Below are 17,313 nucleotides of genomic sequence, written 5' to 3'. Positions count from 1 at the left end.
TTTTTCCTTTGCTGTCAATAAAAAAGACAAATAAACATTCATTTTATCCCTCTATTTATTTGTATTCATCTATTTGTGTTGAATGAGAAGAATGATAAGGGATGTATTAGTCTTAAAGCTGTTAAATGTTAACATTTAGCGGCAACAGTGTGAAATGATCTTCTCCGTCATCCCTTTATTATCTCTTACGCCCTGCAGTTGTTGTAAAACAGTTCCCCTACTGGCTGATTGGAGAACTGCTGGAGGAATTCTCCCAGTTCATCCAGTGAGAGGTTTTCGACCCAGTTGTCCTCCGTGTTCCTCGCCGTGGCGGCGCCACTCTGAACGGGTCTGCCGTTGTTGTCCACGCAGCAGTAGGCGTTCCACAGGTAGTCTGGGATGTTGACGCGCTTCACATTGTTCTTCACAATCCAGTTGTCTGCAGAGGGAACGGCGCCAACCAGCACAAAGGCCTTGGAGCACTTGTCCTGGAAAAGTTCAGTGAGCTGGGACTCGTGGATCCTCCAGGCGTTCTGGTTCAGCTTGGGGTTCTGAGGAACCACATTGGTCAGGGTGAACGTGGCATTGCGGCTAGGGACTGTAGGAGAGGAGTGGAGGATTACAGGAAGTTACGCAAGACATGAAGTTACAGCTTGTGGTTCCAAAGAAATAAAGTTATCTATTGTAAAGGTGGCTTGATAGGATGCAGAGTAAGCGAGAGAAAGACCAAGATGTGTCCAGTAGCTTCATCATTCTCATTCAACAAGGTTAATTCTTCTTTAAACTTGTTAGATTATAAACTGGAGGCACAATTTGTGAATAAGGTCAAAATCCAAGGCTACAGCAGCTGCAATCTTGAGGATAATGGTTGTTTTGTACCTCTTCTAATATTAATCCGATATCCGCTAATATTTGAACAATAATTATTGTTATAGTAGTTGTAATAACAATGTGCTTTTTGCACATAACAAAGAATAGATTTGTTTACAATCTTGTGATAACAAGCCTGAGATCATAAAGTATTTAGAGGATGCAGATGAAGAAATAATTTCATGGCAAACACATTTGTTTCATGATCACAAGTAAATAACAAATGGGAAATAATTATAAGCAATTCCCTTCTTAATCTCTATGTAAAACATATGAATATAAGTATAAGACAGACTTGGCAATTAGTAGTGAAGTATTTGCAAATATCCTCAAATATATACATCTGTGAAATCTGAGTAAAAGCAACATTCAATATCAAGTAAGTGAACTTCTACAGTGAGGGTTATCAACTGCAGATAGAGCCATGATGCCATTGGAATCATCACTGTAAAAACCTCGTACAGTTTCAGCTTCTATGGACTGGATTATGATTTGGTGGATATGTTTTGTGGGCATCATACATTTTCTTTCTTAATAATATCACTTAATAAACAACAAACTAACTTAAAGTTACTACCACAAACTTTCCCTTTGTGTTGATTTTGGCGGTCCCTCTGGACAAAAGTGGTAGTGTTTCCAAGCACCAGAGTCCCTTTATAAAACCTCTCATTGCAATGCAGCAGGGTCTGAAAGTCTACCCTTCTCAGTCCTGCTTGTGGTTCTCCCCCGTGCCTCCCTTTTCTCCAGCGGGCCCAGCAATACGGCCTGGGCCTCCAGCAGTGTGGCGTTGGCGCCCGGCAGCAGCTTCTTCCTCTTCTAGCCAGAGGGGGAGACCCTGATGCTCTCCTCCCCTCACTTTAAGCCTGGTGGGCTGGTCGCTGCTGGAGGCCCCGCTGGAGTCTTAGCAGAAGAAGTTTCTCCGATGAAAAGCATTCAAAATAACTATATAGAAATAGTCAATCTTCTCACTGATGGTCTGGTTTACTTAGATAAGTCATGAAGAGGCATCACCACTTAATCTGGCTGGTCTCATCCAGTGTTTTGCCCCCAAAAATTGCCCATATTCAACCTCCATTACCTGCGTGGTGTCCATTGGGGTTGAGGTGACCACGGTCGAAGCCAGAGTGTGTGTAATCCTCATTCAGAGCCTGTCTCGCTCCTTGGTAGACTCCAGGGTGGTCCTTCCCCAGCCAGTAGCCGTCCTTCATCTCTGCTTGCCAGGACATGTTTACCAGCTGCAAGGCAATAACCCCCTCAGATTTAAACGTACGTGTGCAGGGAGTGTCACTGTGACTCAAATGGTATCATATACTGAAAGATATCAATGCATTACGGTTGATTCATGTTGAATATAACACTGTAAAATTACAGTAAATTACTGGCAGCAGCTTGAGCTTCTGCACAATACAGTATCTCTACTGTATCAAAAGAATACAGCAGCTTATTGTAATTACAGTTATTTGGTGTAACAATTCAAAAGACAGTATTTTTCCTGGCAGCAGTTATTGTAATCAAAATGTGCAGTAATTTGGCAGCTGTAAGCAATACATTACTGTGAAAAGAAACACTGGATCGTTTCGATCATGGAAGCAAGATTTATGACTCCCACAATGCATTGCTTTCACATCAATACAAGCATAAGACAGCGGGTCACTATTGGAATTTCACTGTAAGTTTGTGTTACAATCAGTGCTCTATTACAGTACGATGCTGTTCTCTCCTTACATATTTATGACACACATTCTGATGATTTTGTCCAGATCAATACTGTTGATGCACATACACAACACACACGAACCTGAGGCTCTACAAACCACCTTTTCTCCCTGCCGCCGCCATTGCTGGGCTGGAAGTGATAGGCAGCGTAGACGGCAATACGATGGTTTGTGTCATACAGCGTGGCAAAGTGGTACCTGGTGGAGCAAAGGTTCAGTTTAATGATCCAGGAATCGGAAGTGTCGTAAGAAACATATAGTGCTGCAAAACAACAGTCCGATTTTCCTAATCTACATCTAACTGAGTGCACTTGTGAAGTTCACATTATAATGCGGGTAATAGAGGTCTGATTTATGTCCCTACCTGTTACTGAAGCGATGACAGAGACGGGCAGCACCGGGTGTTGAAGCCCCCCACTTTGGCACCTTCTCTTTGTAGAAGTAACTCATGCATGCTGGCACATCCTGGGACAAAAAAAATAAATATATCAAAAAAACACAGGCTTCTAAGCGAGACACTTGTGCAACACACACACACACACACACACACACAGATTAGAATAAGGTCACAAACCTCAAAACGCTCCACAACATCTGCATGAACAGAGAAGAGGAGCGAGAGAAGAGCGCACAAAGTTACCAAAGTTTGCATCCTGGACTAAACCTTCGGTATCAGGGATTCTTGACCGTCCTACAGAGTTGAATCAAATACAACAGAATATGTTTTTTATTTGACAATGCAGTGTATGGTATATAATGTAGGTCTACTTAGACAGCTTCAGGCTGCACATGGAAGAGGTTTGTTTGTGCTCTTTGTGTTTGTGTTTCAGCTCACCTGCTGGTGCACTCGTCCGCCGCCACAGTCCGCTCTGAGCAGAAACTGGCTTTTATGTGTGACTTCTCCTCAACTTTCACCTCGCCTGTCCTCTGCTTTTATCTGAACTCCTGGTGACACGTGACGCGTGTGTGCCGTGAACCAGAATTTGCCCAACGCATAAGGTGTTGGCGTGGATGAACGAGAGCGAGTGTGTAGAAAAAGGAACAATATTGGCGCTGCTGGGAATCCCAGTGGAATCTGTGAAAGAGGCGAGATAACATCTGTATGGAAAGAGGCCGTTTTGTCAGGTGTAGTTAAGCTTGTTCTGCTACTTTATATACGTTTTACTCCACTGCACTTATTAAATAACTTTTCCCAAGCTCCCCTGCATTAAAGCAATTCAAATTAGGTCCACCTGCACCAGCTGCAACATTACCGACACCACAAGTAACATTTTGAATGCAGGACTTTTAATTTCAAACCTGTAATGCTATTTTTACTTAAGTTAAAGAGAGCTTCTTCCAAAGCTTTTTAATATCCTGCGTTTACATTTATGTATAGTAATAATAATACCATACATATATTATTCTACAAATAATAATTATAATAATAATAATAAAACTATCACAGGGGCCACTTATGATTTTCTTTTGACCCGAGTATCACAACTGATTTTAAAGCCTTCAGTGTAATTCATGTATTGTCTAACACTGTATGCAATCAATACACACTGTTTATCTTTTAACAACTGTCTAATTCCTTGGAAACATTTTTACAGAGTTTCTGTAAGTCAAGACAGGGAGTCACAGCTTTGGTGAGGTGAGACATTTGAGGTGCATTTGACGAGTCTCTGACTCTATTAATGAGTTCTAATACCACAAAAACACTCCTGTAATACAATATCAAGTTCACCTCCTGGACTATTCACAACATGTGCATTTTGGCAGATTCACTCACAGTCTCCCACGGCCAACTTTAGGTTAGGTAACACCAAGCTATCTGCTCATGTGTTGTTTTTCCCACGATCAGAGGAGAGGCTAAGTGCAAACCTCACATGTGGACTCCTCCCACTTCTCTAAAGTGCTCTGAATGTGTGAAGAATGTTTATATTTAACCAGCTCCATGCGCCCAGAGAGGTCAGGAGGTCAGCTGGAGATGTGCGTCCTGCCGTCGCACAACTATTCTCCAGTGCACCGCGCTTTATTCAACGGTTCATTTCGTCCGACATCGGTGCGTACATTCCGACATTCCGGTCCGACATTTGGTACGTACGGTGTTTGTGGACGCTTTTCGATTTCTGTCACTCTTGCAGCTTATGGATCACACAGGCCAAGTGTACAAAATGAAAATGTACAACATAAATATAAAGTGTGGAGGTGAGCAAGGAGAGAGAGAGAGAGAGAGAGAGAGAGAGAGAGAGAGAGAGAGAGAGAGAGAGAGAGAGAGGTGTGGGGATGGCTCATGAGAGCAGTGACAGGTGAGTTGATTGGCACAGCGGGTGCTTGTTGACTAATCACATCCTCCTTTAAATGCAGTAGTGTGTGCTGGACCTCAGATGACCGCCACATAACCACGGACAGACGGCCACACCGGCCCGTAAGTTTATTGTTCGCTGAAGCGGGTCAGAAGCTGTGAGCGCTGGGAAAACGGATAGTTTTGCATTTGTGTCAGAAGTGTGTTGTGAGCAGTCGTGTGCAGGAAAGAACAGCGTTGGTGAACAGTCGTGCCTGAGTTGAGCGCTGGAGACTTCACAACCAACTTTGTTCAATTCAAACCAGCTAATTCTTTTACAGGTTCAGCCTCATTCTTCACAACACAGTGTTGTTAAATCCCTTAATATTCATGTAAACGTTACTGATTTCAAACATCCTTTAACTAAATATCCAAAAATCCTCATTTTGAGATTAAATAAACTCCACTGGACTAAAAGGTTCCCACTTTAGGAATAGAAAGCGTCTCTTTCTTCAGGAGAAACTTCTCTAAATCATCCTTCGTCTCAAATTCAACATATTTAAGGGAAGAGACTGAATGATTCATCTTTTCAATGAAATGAGCTGCATCGACAGAGCGATGTGCAATACAGTAAACACACATGCACTGTAGAACTGTGATGTGTCGTGTTGTCAATGTCAAATATCTATATAACGGTTTTAAGATGGTTTATGTTGTTTTTGTGATATTTCTCATTTAATAAAGTAACGGATTGTAGCACTGCATCCAAGACAAGTGTCCCCTCTGGGACAGTAACTTCTACCCATCTAGTATCCAGAAATGTGTTATATTCTAAATTACTATCCAAAGGTATATATAATTACAGCTGATTAGTCTAGTGACAGAATGCCTGAGGTTTACCGAGGTCCGGACCGTTGTATTTTCTGACTAGAAATAACTTGACTTTGGAGCGGCGAAGATATTGTACGACGCCAAGCGATCTGTGTTTTCAGATTGAAGTGTGGATAATTCATTGCAACATTTAACCTGATCCTCATTTGTTACTGCCTGACAGCTCATTAATGCCACTGCCCACTCTCATGGTTTGAAAGCTATTGTTATCCAATTATTGCTCACCAAGCATCTTAAAATGCACATATCAAAAAGAGATGAACCCCCCCTAAGCTACATGTTTGGACCTTGGTATTTCTTAAACCTTGCGTTCGGCCATGTTAGCAACTATTTTGATGATTGTTTAATGTTTCATGCAAAATGCCAAAGATTTTTCTGCTTCTCAAATATGAGGATTAGCTTCTTTTCCTGTTAATTATTATAATTCGTGTTTAATGATTTTGAGGTGTGGACTATTTGTGTCCCTTTGTTTTTTCTACATGTTCTTTTCCACACATACATGCTGACGGCCAAATGTTTGTGTCACATGAAACCTCTCTGATTACTCACACGATCAAAGCCAAATGTGTGCTCAGCCGTGAACTGCTGTGTTGTTACAATGGGAGGAAGGATTTATGATTATAATTTCCATGTCTGGAAATGGGATAATTGCTTGTTTGTTCAGATTTCTGTTTCAGGGTGTTCCAATTTGACCCTAACATTGCTCGTCTTTGTTTTGTTTTTTTAGTAGTTCTGTAAAATGTGCTTTTCTTTTTACACATAAACACAAACAGCTCCAATAATAAACATTAGCATATATTGCATAGTGGTCCACAAGAATTAAACATTTGACTTATAGATCCCAGCTGTTACAGATGTTTTGTGGAAGTGCAAATGTGAAAGCATCACAGCATATATAAAGGAGCAGCCCATCCTATTACAATCAATAGAAAAGATGAAAAAATAAAACTTCAAAAGTGTGTTTTTCAAGAATGTTTTTGAGCCTCTTTTTTATTTTTTGTGTGTATTTAGTGAGAGACTTCATTGGTTCAGCCTCACTATTTAGTTTAGCAGTTTGTTTGGGGACTTTATCATTTAAAGAGGTCAAAACGTGTAGCATAAAGAACAACAGACGCTACACTGCATCTTAGAACAATGTCCCGATATCAGAATCAGAACCAGCTTTATTCTTCATGTATACGTATACATACGCTCTCAACGTACGGACACGGGAACAGACAAATAAACAAAAAACAAGGACAGCAAAGTAGAATAAAGGTACGAATAAACATTTAACTACAACGTACACGTATACATATATAGAGAAAAGTATATATATGAACGTAAAACACAACAATGACAATGAAATGGAGATAATAGTGCGTTATATGAGGAGTGACTACTGCTGTTGCCATGCAACAACGTGATCCTGCTCTAAATTAGAAGTTTAATTGCCACTCAAACTCTGAACTAGTTTGTGGATGCTGTGCTGTGGCTGCCCCTCTGCCCCTAAACCGATCAAAGGAGTGGAAATGTGACGATGGGTTTCCCTACCGGCATCAATGGCTCTTATTAATTTGATTTATAAAGTCGTTGTCAATCCGCAGGAATTGTTTTGGATAAAAAGCGGCCCGCTGAAGGTTGGCTAATATTGAACTGGAGCAAAGCCACAGCGGCCGGTTGATGCCAGAGAACGCACAGACAACATTAAGGATAAGATAAAGAGAGTGGAGCTTTATTTAATCAGCCTTGTATTTTCCCATTACTCTGCTGACGTTTATTTTTCACTCGATCAGTAGTACATCTCACAGTACTGCGAGACAGTGAGCAGCAGTACGCACAATGCTGTGACTGTGTTTCCTCAGGGTAATCGCTTTACTACCGTTAAGGGGAATAAAATAAAACGTAGTTATTAACGATCTTACTATTTGCCTCTCTAGCTACAGTAAGTGCAGATGTAAACAGTAAACATCCAGAGAGGGAAGAAAATGAAGCAACCTATAAGGACTCAGATAATAACAATACAAATAATAATGAAATAATAAGATTTAAAGAATTTGATTTAAGACTTTAGTAGCATTAATTGAATAAACAAATGAAATCACAGGAAACAATAAGTATTATCATCTATTTATGTCCTGCAACTTCACGATGCTTTTGCATATTTTCTTCATTCATTTTCTTTCACTTTTCATTTGGATTTAATTATAAATTACTGAATTCCTCCTCTCCCTGTGTCTCCCTGTGATTGACTGGCGGATGCTGCACAGGTGAAGCACTACTTTCTGTATTAGTGGAGGGTGACAGGCAGCTGTTGTTGCTGAAGTCTGCCTCTAGGTAGCAGTGTTGAATTGTGATTTGAAGTTCACCTCTTGAAGTCTGTTTATTCTTCTCTTTTTTTTCCTTCTGTCTATTTCATTGCAGATTATTTTGAGCGTTCATCCACCTGGAAAACAAATAGCTCCTTCTGCAAACTGATGGTCCAATCAGGGATGGGCGGCGTTATCAACTCTCAAAAAAACCTCTAAATTACAGTTGTGTCTCAATAGATGGCTCCACAGCCATAAAACAGCTTCAAAGTGACGACTGTGGCAGATAATCATTAAAGATGACACTCTGAATGACAGGAGAACGTATTAAACCGCCACTATGATGGATTTTAGCGACGTCTTTTATGTGGGTTTTTTTTCTTCTTTTTTGGCCCAGAAGTTAATTTGAGTGGACTGCATCTTTAATTGACTTGACTAGCGCTTTGTCGCTTGAAAAGATCACAGGGAGTTTGGTTCCCCAGACACAGATTTAGTCTAATCCTCGACTCAAAAGCACCCTCGGCCTCTGTCTGTCAACGGGAGCGAAAGCAGCGCGGTTCAGCGGTGGAAACTGTCGGTGGGAGAGACCACAAGACCAGGGGGCAAATATCAGTCCAGGAAACCACACGCTTTGATTTACATTGATCCTGGTCACTTGATTGATTAGCTGGTTAGACCGTTAATTAACCACTTTGATTGTTAATTGCCTCGGGGGCTCTCTGGTTGTATTGATCCGGTGTGGATAGTGAAGATTATTGTTGTTGGGTGAATTTGAAAAGGAATCAGCTTTTTTAAATTCGTCACTGGATGTGAAGAAAAGTTTGTTATTCACGCTAGGCCTAATGGTGTGTTTGGGGTCCTGGAGCCCTCTTTAACAGCGTAAGACTTTTTTTTATGTTTGTATTATGTATAAACTTGATTTTGAACAGATATGTTTCAGAAGCCCGACACAGAAAGTGTTTGACCTCAGCTGGAAAACCTGGTTAAACCCAATAGATGTATTGCGCTCCATAACTCTGCTTTACTATTGACAGCATGTTAAACGCAGCATTATCCTCCCAAATCCTAAATACAGTGCGTCCATTTGAGTAAGTCCTCCATCACTTAATACCAGGTACATTTATTATGATTTTTTTGACAAGCAAAAGGAAGATATTTACTGTATATTTGTTCATGTAGCATATAGCAAATGAAAGTTATCCTCATTTCATGTGGAAACAATACTTCATTGCGGTCATTTCAGTATTTTGTCACCTTCATAAAATGTGAATAATCACCTTTAATAATCGATTGGATCAAGCACCTGTAATTTAGGAATGTCCACATGAAGATTTTTACTAACACAGCAAAATATAGTTGGCATTTGGCAAAAAAAAACAAAAAAAACATGCCCAATTATAAGATTCCATCTGACTTATTGAAGTGCATCATCTTGGCCTTTATATTATAGTTCCAGACACTGAACGTAGTTTGTTCTGCAGTGCTGCTGAGGAGGCATAAAGGTGAGGCTGCACCTCTCCACACACTTACCTCTCCATCTGCTCCAAGGACAGACGGACAGACACACATCTCACCGCAGACAGACGAAGGAAAGAGAGGAATTCAATCACACACTATAGAGCCCCCCCCCCCCCCTCACCATCCCCCAACCCTATTTCCCAATACCCCCCCCCCCCCCCCCCCGCCTCCACTCCTCCCCCACTGCCCCTTTATCATTTTCTCTCATTCTTTTTTTCTTCATCTTTTTAAGTCGCTTCATTTCAGATGCATTCATACATTTCCAATATCTTTATGTATGAGTCTGCCTCCCTCCCTCCCTCCCTCCCTCCTCCTCACCTCCCTTGCCCCTTCCTCCCCCCCCACGTCCATCTCTCCCTCTTTCTTTCTCTTCATCCCATCCTCACCTCTCTCCAAACCTCCCTCCTTATTTCTTCCTCCCTTCTTCCCTATCTTCCTCCCTCCTTCCCTCCCTCCATCCCATTACTGTAATCCATCACTCTTCCATCAGCCACCATGCAAACAGGCCTCCTGGTTACCATAGCAACCACCTCCGGCCCGGCAGTGCGCAGCCCCTCTCTGATTGGCTGGCAGTGCCTAGGCAGTCTCAGTCTGTCTGGGAGATGTGGTAATTGGCTGGGAAGTCACACACACACACACACACACACACACACACACACACACACACACACACACACACATGCACACACGTAGTACAGTATTCACACATTGAGGTACAGTATGCACATCCTTGCACATGCAGAAATACACACATATAAACACACTTGTGCTTACTCTGGGCCTAAATAAATATACACACACATATTCTATTGGGTATTGAGTGGAAAACACACACACACACACACACACACACACACACACACACACACACACAGTGCATAAACATCCTCAGAGATATGAAAGGGAGACTGGGGTCAGAGTAATGAAGCTCATAAGAAGATGGGGGCTCTAGGCTGTGTGTGTGTGTGTGTGTGTGTGTGTGTGTGTGTGTGTGTGTGTGTGTGTGTGTGTGTGTGTGTGTGTGTGTGTGTGTGTGTGCATCTACTGTACAGTATGTGTGTGTGAAAGTGCACGCTTGGGTACGTGCGTGTGTGTGTGTGTGTGTGTGTGTGTGTGTGTGTGTGTGTGTGTGTGTGTGTGTGTGTGTGGCACACTGGCGTTTGTGTGTGGGTTTCTGTATGCACAGGATGGCGGGGGGTTGGGGGTGTAGTGCAGGATTTTGGATAAGGTTGGAGCACTGCCAAAGGATGGATGGAGGAATTGGTTTTTTGCAGAGTGTATTGTTAAAAATACCTATATTCCCCCAAGGAACCAAGTGTGCACTAGTTTTTTTTTTTTTTTTTATGGCTTCTTGAAGGAAGCAGGGAAGGGAGAAAAAAAATGGAATTGTTGATCAGCTTGACTTCACCCTGCTGCTGTTGCTCAGCCAGGTCTGGCCAACACAGCAGCTATGATGAATGTCTCATCTCCAGGAATACATCACAAATAGCAAAACTGTACCTGCCCTGAATAGCAAAGTGCATTCTCTTCTGCAGTGTTGTTTCGAAAAACAATTGCGGACAACAGGGTCCTTTTGTTCCCCATTCACAGTTTTTCAGGCCGGCAGAAGCAAAACAAAGCTGTCCCCCTTAATCCTTTGTCAATTCCCAGTCAATGTGTTCCTTTTTCAAACTCATGAAAAGGTTAGAATATTTTTGGAGTGCGCTGCAAAAAAAAAAAAAAAAAGAAGGTTTCTAGTGAATGTGTTTAAATTGGAAATGATAATTAGTTATTCACAGTTGCTGACTTTGAACACACGGCTTTGATAGATTTTGATCTGTGCTGTGAAAAGAGGAAGAAATGGTTGGTGCTCCGAGCCCATAAGAAAAGCTGCATGTCAGGGAAGAAATGAGTGGGCTAGAACGTCTTCTACCTGGGAAAAAAAACAGAAGAAGTTGAACAGACTAGTATTCTGCCCTAGTTGGCAACAATACAGACACCCAGACGAGCAGACAGACTACTGTCCAAAAAACACACAAATATTCAGTGATTTATACCGCAGGGACTAGAGCAAATAAATGCACACGCACGCCCACACACAATGACAACACAAAGGTAGAGGTCATTTTTCAATCTCATCTTTTTAATGGAAAAAAAATGAGTCAAGGGAAGAGAGAAAAAACTGGGATAATTGATAAAGTCGGATGAATTCACAGAGAATGACTGACAGCGGTGATGACAGCAATGCGGTCACAGTCCACATTTCAAAGCATTCCCAGGTACCAGAGAGAGAGAGAGAGAGAGAGAGAGAGAGAGAGAGAGAGAGAGAGAGAGAGAGAGAGAGAGAGAGAGAGGGAGAGAGAGGGAGGAAAAGGGGGGAGGGGACGGGGGTTAAAAAATGTCCAGGAAGATTTCGTCTTCCTCTCAAGGTAAAAAATACAAATTAAAAACTCATCTTTATCCAGTGTTGTTCACAACAGACAATCACGTTGAAAAAAAATGTGTAGATTAAAAATAAACAGTGCACCCGCACTCACACACATACATACTTACAATTAGTTTCTTATTTTTGGGAAATGAAGAAAAAAAAAAAAAAAGAGAAGAAAAACAAAAGAAGTGCAAGCAAGATCACGGAACGACAATTTACAAGAGAGGCCTAGAGAGGCCCAAAGTCTCAACCCTCCGGCCGAGCCACCCCAACTGCCTAAAATAGGGGGGGGGGGGGGGGTAATGGCGTCAACTTGAGTCCTGGAGGTTCCTGGTGCAGCTTTGTTTGACCCTCGAACCCCCATCATCATCATCACCACCACCTTGGTTTCTCCATTTGTACAAATAATCACACTGACACCTACCCTTCCAAAACCCCAACATGGCTGCCCCACCCTCCCCAGATAGTACAATCAAAATGAGTTTTGACTCCACCAAGCTTCTCCTATTAAGTGCCAGGAAAGCTCCCAATATAAAGGCTTTTCAGTCACCATCGACATCATCATCATCATCATCGTCGTCGTCGTCGTCGTCGTCCACCCAACACACAAACATTTCTATTATCGATTAAGGATCATCATCAACATCCATTTCATCATCAAACACACTTCAACTCCAGATTTGATTGGATACTACTGGGGTTGTTGGCGAATGTAACACTGACTTAACACGCTGTAGAATGAAACAGCGTTCTCCTTTATCCAAGTGCCTTGTGGGAAATGTGTACTCTTAAGTACACTGTTGTTGTCGTCATCTGTACTCGGCCTTCCGATCCTCTAGCAGTGCTTTGACATGCAAGTGGTCCCACTGAGAAGAAAACGTCTGCAGAATAATAATAAAAATAATCATAATTCACTATTTTGGTTCGGTTTGCTTTTCTCTGACCTTCCAGTAAAGTGGTAACACACACACACACACACACACACACACATATACAGTCGCACACATACACACAGAGGCATGAACACACTTGGGAAGCAAATGCAGCCACGCTGTGCAAAATGTGAAAAGACCCAGATTACAAAACCAAACAAAGAAACGAACGGGAAACGAACAGAAGTTAAAGGTTATTTCTCACCATAATTAAAAAAAAAAGGAAAGAAAAAAAGCCATACTGACAATATCAAAATATGAAATCAGAAACATTTCAGGTTGTCATTCATGCATCAGTGGAGTCACATCGAATCGAGGGGTAGCACAGTTATTTGCACCTAATGTCTTTTTTGTATCAGATGGCAAACACAATTACAGTTTCGGGTACATTCGCGCGAGCCATCTCATCTGATCTTGCGAGTTTCCATTCAGAGACATGATGCAGCATTATAACAAAATATATATCAAAACAAAACCGACTGAATTTGACCATACTTTGATATGCAGGCCTTCACGGGAATATGAAATAGTGTATGCAATGGCAATTTGTTGCCCTTGATTCGACCCCCCTATTTACAGCTATTGTCTCCAGGCTTTAAAGCTCACACATCGTTGGACGGACGCCTTCTCTCTGCCGTCAGATCGTTCACAAACGCTGAACGCATCCTCCTAACTCAGCACTTGCACTTCAGCTATCTTGTAATCTGCCCGTTAAAGTCGCCTTGAGAAGTCCAGTTGAACTGGTTGAGGATAACATAATGGGCCTTTGGGTTAAAAGAAGAAGAAAAAAATATTATTTTTTTTTTTTTACCAGCGCAAGCTCACAAATGTACATGCTGGCAGGCTGACTAGATTAATCCCATTATGACAAACTCAGCCTTAACATTTCAGCTCGGTCTTCAAATGCTAATTTATTCCAGCCTGTTGGATGCTAACGTGCAGAGCAGAGTGGCAGATAGCAGAACTTAATTTTTTCACCAACACTTCTCACCAAGTTTCTCTCTCCAGAACTCATGTTTTGCAGGACACAAAGGTAAAAAAAGGACTTTGACTTTTACACCACTTCTACTTGGTTCCCCTCGCCAAGCCCAAAGATTAAAGGTTATGATGTTATTAAAGCTAAAGCTTCTTGTATGTCGCTCGAGTGTCAAACAGAAGCAGTATACTCTGCAGTATACTCAATATGCTCTTTTTTGGGTTTTCCACGAGCAAAAGTTGTGGTTCTGCGTTTAGTCGCTGATAGAAAAGATTCAGCGAGCGTCAGATCAGCCGAGTAGGAACTGGAAGTGGAGCCACACCATGCAGTGGAAAGAGGCAATGTTTTTGGCGATACTGTTGTGATCTAAATGTACAGCGGAGAAGTGGATTAAGTTAAGGGAGTGGCTTAGTGTCAAGGAGAAGAGTGTTGAGTGTTTGATCCTAAAAGGCCACATCACTTTAAGCCAGGAACAAAAAGCTCAGCCTCTTTGCTAACATGAATCAATTACCCCCGACATAGTCAGTGTGTTATGTTTATCCAAGATGTGTTGTCCTAAATGTTATATAGTAATGTTAGAGGGATGTGAGAGAAAAAAGAAGAAAAAATGCATAATAGTAATAGGTGAATGCTTTTAAATGGAATTGCAAATGGCAAGAAGATCATAATTTAAACTTGAGTCTAATAAATTGTTTGATATTTTGGGAAATCTGCTTTTTTTTTTTTTTAACCAAGAGTTATATGAGAAGATAAATGCCATCCTCGTATCTCATAGCTGTCTGATAAATGTGAAGCTTCATCCAGGAGACGGTTAGCGTAGCTTAGCATTAAGACTGGAACCCAGAGTTCCAGGTCTAAATCGCGTTTGTTTAATCTGTGCAAAAAACAAAAAGGGTAAAAGTGACAAGCTATGTTTTTTTTTACGAGGGGTTATGTGTGGCACTATTTCTCGGCGGGCACAGTGACTTCCTGGAGTTACTGCCAAGAAATAGTCTGGCGCAAAGCCCCTCGTAAAAACCATAACTTTTCTTTTTTTTTTTACACTTTGAGTTTCGCATTAATTGCCCAAAAAGGTCAAACTATGGCTGATCTTGACTCACGACTTCAGTGCCTTTGTGAATTGCAAAACAATGGCTTTGAACAGGTCAATGTTGACTTTCCTATACATTCACATCACCTTGGTGCCACTCAGATCCTCTCACAGACACCACCTAGCATGGAGCTGGCTACAGCTACTGTAGTGCTCAGATAAACTCACACAAACAGACACACACACACACACACACAGAGTTTAAAACACACCCAGTTTGGCCAAAACAGTTCATATCACAAACACATTATTGCGAATTAAGTGTGCTTTCTTTTCCATTTCAATTAAAAGTCTTTAAAAACAATTCAAACAACGACATGCAAATGAAAAAAAACAAAACACAAATGAAATAAAAAAGGAATCATAAAAAAGACAGGTTTTTTTTTTTTTAGGCCTCAGCACGGGCCAGACAAAGTTCTGCATTGTCCACACGTCAATCCTACATTCTTAACTCACAGGTAATACACACAAAGCACCAGCAGTGTTTCAGTCTCGCATTGGCTTCACAGTCATTGTTTCGTAGACGGGGAGGGGCGATTAAAGGTGGGGTAGAGGATTTGTGAGCGATGCTAAGCCTAAATTGTCATTTTTAAATACACTGTTTGATCGGCTGATTAGAGAAACAATCCATCTTGTCTCCTCTCGTCCGAGGATCGCATCCGAACGCGATAAAACCTTTTCGGCGTCGTTCCCAAAAAAAAATAAATAAAAAATGCATCATTACTTTTGTGTGGAAACCCCATGCAAGGAGAGAGGACGCGGTGAGGTCAAAGATGGTCTGAGTTCCTGGCCAGATGCTCTTTGTTGCATCTCAGTAAGGGGGGGGGGGGGGGGGGGGGGGAGTGCGTGGATAGAGAATCAGTCTGAATTCTGTACAGTTCACTCCCCCGTTTTTGAAACTGCACAGGGCAGCGAGCCCTGCAGTCAAATAGTGGAGCAGAGTTCAACGTCTCAGCTCTGTACGGGGTAGAAGGACGGAGGGAGTAAATGAAATTTTGGTTTGGTGTATATTTCACAGTTGGCTAACACTGAAACCTATACTGCTCCGTGGTTTTTCCAGGGTCTTCCAAGCCCTGTCCTCAGCCTAACGCCTATCCGTCTTATTAATTCTCACTCACTACTTGACTGAGTTGCAGCTGAAGATCATTAGGGCTCTTCCGAGGGCCCTTAAGAGGATTCTCGCGGAGCAGTATACCTCTGAAGTGCTCTTGGCAGGCTGGAGTGTGTGTCTCGCTAGCAAACTTATTGCCAGCTGATGAATTCCTGTTCAGGAAGGGGTGGAGAGGAAAGGGGGGGGGGGGGGGGGCTGGGGGGGGCGTTCAGGTCAAGCATCAGGGCACGTGTGCGTGACCACAAAAAGGACGGAGGTCTCGTGTTTGCGGCTGGAGAGACGGTGGGGCGAATGGGTGCAGCGCTGTGGGTGCTGTGTGCTCAGTCGTGTCAGAGGTCACCGGGACGGCTTGTGGAGGAAGTGGCGGCGACGGAGAGATCAGAAGAGGAGGAGGGGTTGGGAGGGTGGGGGGGTGGGGGGGGGGAGGGGTCAACTGAGGCACAGAGAAGGGGTGACGAAGAGGTGGCGTGGGAGAGGATGAAGGGCCGAGAGGATGAGGCGCAGCTCCGCGGATTAAGTGAGGGTGATGTAGGCTGAGGCCTTCTCCTTCAAGTGTCTCAGACACAGATGACAGCTCCAGCTCCCTGTACAACACACACACACACACACACACACAGACAGGAAGTTCAATCAGTGCTATTGTGAAGCCTTGTGGATTAATCCCTCATTTTAGACAGAGCGTTAAGTAATACTGTAAATTAAAGCTGCATGTTAAAACACCACATGCTGTGCCTGTGGATTGCGGCTGCAGGGGATTTGACAACTAGTTTGGTTTGGATTTGAGCACGGGATTTGCGACATTAATTAAACGTCACTAAGTGCAGCTCCGAGTGTACGTAGACCCGGCTGCATCACGCCTGAAGACCTCATGTACACAGACATACGTTAGCCGTGCGAGAAGCTCCGTCGGGTCTCCTCTCGAGAGTAAAGCTTTAAAGAACGACTGCTGAATTTAAGAAAAAAAAAGGTTTCCTGTAAATCGAAAGCGTCGCATGTGTGGGCAGAGCATGACACTGTTAGTGAGTGTCGAACACAAGTGCCACCGCTGCTGCATGTTCAGCCAAGTGACACTTTCGCCATGGAAACAGATTATCTTTTCTACTGCTCATTTCCATGACAACGACGCCATCAAACATTCCGAAAGCAGCCATCTTGTCTTGTGCGGCGTGGCAAATGAGTTTAATTTGAGCAGATGTACCTGCTCCGGGTGACGATGGCCTCGCTATCAGGACCGTGGCGGTCTTGAAAAAGAGATGCAGATTCACAA

General features: G+C 42.6%; 2 protein-coding genes across 3 annotated transcripts in view; both read right to left on the bottom strand.

The window, feature by feature from the left end:
* Positions 1-37: 37 nt before the first annotated feature.
* On the bottom strand, positions 38-3,506 carry si:dkey-243k1.3 (endonuclease domain-containing 1 protein-like). The gene is made up of 6 exons (XM_068706829.1): positions 3,400-3,506; positions 3,139-3,255; positions 2,929-3,029; positions 2,648-2,762; positions 1,928-2,084; positions 38-577 (listed from the first exon to the last, which is right to left on the bottom strand). The coding sequence occupies exons 2-6, from the start codon at positions 3,214-3,216 to the stop codon at positions 186-188; spliced, it is 843 nt and encodes a 280-aa protein (XP_068562930.1). The 5' UTR covers positions 3,217-3,255; positions 3,400-3,506; the 3' UTR covers positions 38-185.
* An 8,170-nt stretch (positions 3,507-11,676) lies between these two features.
* Positions 11,677-17,313, bottom strand: part of dpf1 (double PHD fingers 1) — a 42,398-nt gene continuing 36,761 nt past the window's right edge. For both annotated transcript variants that reach the window (XM_068706808.1, XM_068706817.1), the window contains one exon: positions 11,677-16,630. In XM_068706808.1, the coding sequence (XP_068562909.1) occupies positions 16,560-16,630 (71 nt within the window). In that variant the 3' untranslated portion in view covers positions 11,677-16,559. The remainder of the gene's footprint in view (positions 16,631-17,313) is intronic.

Source organism: Cebidichthys violaceus, unplaced genomic scaffold, assembly GCF_023349555.1.
Source record: "Cebidichthys violaceus isolate CVI_PGR_0920_01 unplaced genomic scaffold, fCebVio1.0.p SCAF_1, whole genome shotgun sequence".
NCBI lineage: Eukaryota > Metazoa > Chordata > Actinopteri > Perciformes > Stichaeidae > Cebidichthys > Cebidichthys violaceus.
Note: the sequence above shows the minus strand (reverse complement) of the source record. Positions and strands in the feature narration are given on the sequence as shown.

Excerpts from the sequence above, each read along its gene's own strand:
- si:dkey-243k1.3 (XM_068706829.1), bottom strand. The coding sequence starts at position 3,216 with ATGCAAACTTTGGTAACTTTGTGCGCTCTTCTCTCGCTCCTCTTCTCT. Across the intron at positions 2,763-2,928 it reads TGTCATCGCTTCAGTAACAG|GTACCACTTTGCCACGCTGT; the intron begins GTAGGGACATAA and ends TTGCTCCACCAG. Across the intron at positions 578-1,927 it reads CCCCAATGGACACCACGCAG|TCCCTAGCCGCAATGCCACG; the intron begins GTAATGGAGGTT and ends CCTCTCCTACAG.